This window comes from Hyalella azteca, unplaced genomic scaffold (assembly GCF_000764305.2).
Source record: "Hyalella azteca isolate HAZT.00-mixed unplaced genomic scaffold, Hazt_2.0.2 contig12625, whole genome shotgun sequence".
Lineage (NCBI taxonomy): Eukaryota > Metazoa > Arthropoda > Malacostraca > Amphipoda > Hyalellidae > Hyalella > Hyalella azteca.
The window spans coordinates 75078-79344 of NW_025942578.1; the positions used below are offsets into that span (position 1 = coordinate 75078).

General features: G+C 37.2%; 1 protein-coding gene across 1 annotated transcript; it reads left to right on the forward strand.

The window, feature by feature from the left end:
* On the forward strand, positions 1 to 3213 carry LOC108667442. The gene is made up of 3 exons (XM_018154465.2): positions 1 to 2371; positions 2619 to 2726; positions 3152 to 3213. Exons 1-3 carry the CDS (start codon positions 997 to 999, stop codon positions 3211 to 3213), a joined length of 1545 nt encoding a protein of 514 aa, XP_018009954.1. The 5' UTR covers positions 1 to 996.
* The last annotated feature ends 1054 nt before the right edge of the window (positions 3214 to 4267 follow it).

A 4267-nucleotide genomic window follows, 5' to 3' on the forward strand; every position in this document is an offset into this window, starting at 1 on the left:
ATGTTATTTCGGTGAAATTAACCTCGGTTTGTTGCAAGGAATGAATGTTGTATTGCGGACTGTTCAGATCCTCTATCGATGTCGCTATCACTGTAATCACGTGACGCCTATCGGGCAGAAATAATGAGCCTTCATCGCAGTATCATCTTTACATCGCTGGTGTTTGCATTGTTTGTGGGTAACCAAGGCAAAAAGAAATAAGCCATTAACAATTGATTAATATTAGAAGGAAGGAAAGGAATATCAGAAGGAAAATTTGTTTTTAGGCTATAAAAGTGGAAACTATATCATGCAATAACCCAGACTACGGAAAACCGAAATTTTTCGCACCAGAATTCCACGCAAAAGTGATCGGAATAGTTTTCCTTAGAAAATATGGAAGAATATTTGTGAGTAGTAACAGGAAGAAAAACTTTTCAAAAAAGTGTGCAATTCAGTTTAGCGACTCATTCGCAGTGTAATTTACTTTGAATATGTGTTTAAATAAGTGAATTTTTCAAAGAGTTGCCAATAATGTTTTATTTTACATGCATAAACTCGACAGTGTTCCGGCAGCAATTATTACATGAGGAGTGGAAAACCACCTCGAAGAAAATCTTCTGTCGAAGTGGATTAGGAATGATGTACACGATATACGAGGCGTATGAATATTGTATTCTATGATTTTCAATTGAATTAAGATTGCTGGATGTAATAATTAGCAAGGATTTTTTCATTTAAAAGTGAATTACAATTAATTAAAGACTGTGGATTACAATCTCCAATGTCAAATGATACAGTTCCAGATTCCTTGGGCGTTGACACAATTGGTCGGACATTATTTGTAAAAACTTTTTTACGAAACGGTGAATAATAATTAGGATATTATAACCGAGATTATTTCTACCCTTACGGAACTATTGTTCGGCCGATCGGAAATAGTGAGCAAACCTTTTATAATTGGTTTAAAGCCCGATAGTAATGAATACTTTTATTGTTTGAGGATCCGCTGCCATCATGGCGTTTCTGGAATCATTGCACAAATTTTTGACAAGGCTTATAACTTGGGTTGCGATCGCCCTGCTTGTCGTCCAAGTATTCATCCTCCTAAAAGACTCGTACATCAATAAACATGTAGTAAATTCTGAAGCAAGTCCAGTCCCAATTAAAGAGGTGCTGCGCAACTCAAGGGATTCTGAAGATATGAATAGTTCACTAATAATTGCGTTTAAAAACGACACACAAATTATTAAATTTTTCAACCATGGTGCCGAGAATGCGTCACATTACGCCGATCGTTCGGGAAATTTAATAGCCCCAGTCAAGGAAAATTCCAATGAACTTTTTATTACACGGAAAAAAGATCATAGTGTAAAATATTTTCACAACACAAATAAATCTAAAATCGACGTATCTATATTGAATTCTGTAAATAAATCTGAAGTCAGAGGACATGTTTCAATTTCTGAAGATAATCTCGTCACTGAAAGCAAACTTGTGTATGAAATGCCCGAAATTCCTGGCAAGATTTACGAACAGACAAACGTGTCTACAGCACGCAGCGGTGAAAATTTCACTAACTCAGGAAACGATCTTTTTAATAAATTTTTGACGAAGTTTAAAGTTGACGTCGATGGAACACCTGAGGGGAAAGTTAAACAGAATAAAATTACTTCGAATGGCTCAGAACAATTCATTGTGGATTATTCAAGTCCTGGTGTCCAGCTAAATCCTTCAATAGTAACAATGAGGAACGAAAGGGATCGTGGAAGTACGACGAAAAATACACACATGACGGATGGATTGAATGAAGAACGGCCAGTTTTGACTCCAATGAGCGCAATTACTGAAATGAAATCCTCTTATAACATCAAGTTCATAAATTCAAGTGCTTTTAGCAATGAAAGTGAAGAAGTTTTTCATACAAGCACTACAAATACAGTGATACTCGAAAATTTGACGACAAATATTAATTTAAACTTGGAAACAACAAGTAATAAGAACTTTCCCTCAGTCATGGACTTGAACGATCTCTCTCGCGCTGACGTAAGAGTAGAACGCATTGAAGCTTCCCCAATAAAATCTGGTACATTTAAACAAATTAATAATAATACTTTTGCTGAGAAATCTGAAGCAAAAGCTCGAACAGCAATAAATGCTGCAACTCATGATGTTTATCAGCTCGATGCTTACCCTGACCATCAGGCTGATTTGGTCGCAGCGGAAGACAGCACACGGACGGTAAAAGTTTCCGACATGAAAATTGTGTCCGGAGACGTAAAAGGAGCGTCGTTCAGTGCGTATACAACAACAAATCTGAAAACTTTTATCGTTCAAAAAACGTTTATGAATTTCCACTCACAATATGGTGATAGATCGAGCAGCATTCCCGGTGAGAAATTTTTTATTCAAATTTATTTTAGTAACAATCGAAAATATTTTCTGATAAATCCTTGGTAATAACAAAGGTAAGAGCCGGTTAGCGTTGATTCAATAAGTCTTAGTTTTTACTCTCTTTGTTCCCAAAAAGATATTCTCAGCGTACCAAAAATATAGCATCCGACTCATCTGGTGTCCGACATATAGCATCCGACTCATCTCATTAAGTGGATAGTTAATTAAATAGCTCTCTCCTACAGACAACCTGTTGAACACGACATGGTGCACCAGCGACAGCGACTGCCATCTCTACAACTACGACCAGACTCCTGCCGATTCCAGCATCGTCTTCCCTCCTGTTTGTGAGAGTACGTTTCTCTGTTGAACATTAATATCATACTCAGTGGGGATTTATTTATTTAATCAGTGTGAATTTATCAAATAACTATCCATAATTTGCCCAAGTGTTGTTCATGGTGACCAAGTTTGGATTGATGGATGGGCTACGTTTAGAAAGTGTGCCAACATTTGGACTATGTGAGCCAATCATTTCTCTGATGGCAAAATGACTACTGTTTTAAATATTAAAGTATTACTATAGTAATACTTTACTATTATTCGTGCATAGGAAGGCCTCCACTGTCTCTGCAGTACGTCTCACTCAAGAGAATAAGAGGCTCAAATGTGTCCAAATAACCAAAAATGATACTCTTACTCACACAGCGGGAGCAAAAAGCCATCGGAGCACTGACCATATTTGCATGTTTAAGCTGGGTTCAAATGACCCACACAGGAACAAAAGATAACTTCGAGTCTAAAACAGTCCTCACTCATTTCTCGCAGGCTTACAAGTAGGACTTCACACAATAGCCCATATACCTTCATCTATTACTATTTTTCCAAGTCGATGCACCGGCATCTGTTTGATTGATTTTGGGTCCCCGTCAAACAGCTCCGGTAACATGCATTTGGCTGTACAAAAAATTTAACTACGCAGTTAGTCAAATTTATGAAGTCAAATTTAACTACGCTTTTTAGTCAAATTTAAGCAGTCAAATCTAGTTCAGCCTTTTGTCAAATTTAGGCAGTACAATTTGACCACACATTTTAGTCAAATTTAATTACGCATTTTGCCAAATTTAGGCAGTCTAATTTTACTACACATTTATTGACACAGAAAATACGGCAAATGGGACCTGCGTGTGTGGCGATGGACTCTGCTTGTCATACAGCCGGTCCTCCAAAACAAACAACGTATATTATTACTGTGGACCTTGTGGTGAGTTACATAGAAATAAAATATTAAAGCTTGCGCAGAAAATAAATTAAAAGTCCAGGTTTGAACGACGAATATGAGATAGGTATAATAGGTATGAGTTTTAATCTTTGTGGTGAGTGATGAAGATCAAGTGTAAACGAGATGGGTCTAAACTCTTGAAAATGTTCCAGAGTTTTATACGATTCGTAAAAATCACATTTTTTGCGAAAATAACAGCTAGTGCTCCGACCAAGGTTGGATCCCAAACTGGGCGACAGCAAAGAATGTAAAAGCACCTATCAGAAATACTTTGATTAGATTAGAAATGTCTAGAAATATTAAGACGAGAGCTATTTTAAAATATCTGAAATTTAACACAAGATGAAGTGAACATCGGCAACACGCACGTAAAGAATTGGAACATTGAACATCTGTAATTTTAACCGTTGAGCATTTTAGGATCAGGCATTTTTCTTGTAATTATAATAATGAACTAATTAACAAACTGTGTCAGGACGACCTGGCGCGTCGTGCCAAGTGGAAAAAGACTGCGACGCGCGGACAGCGAAATGCGACGTCGACGAAGGCTACTGCGTCTGCAAAGACGCGGACATGTTCTATGACCTGTACTACTGGTGAGTACAGTGAGTA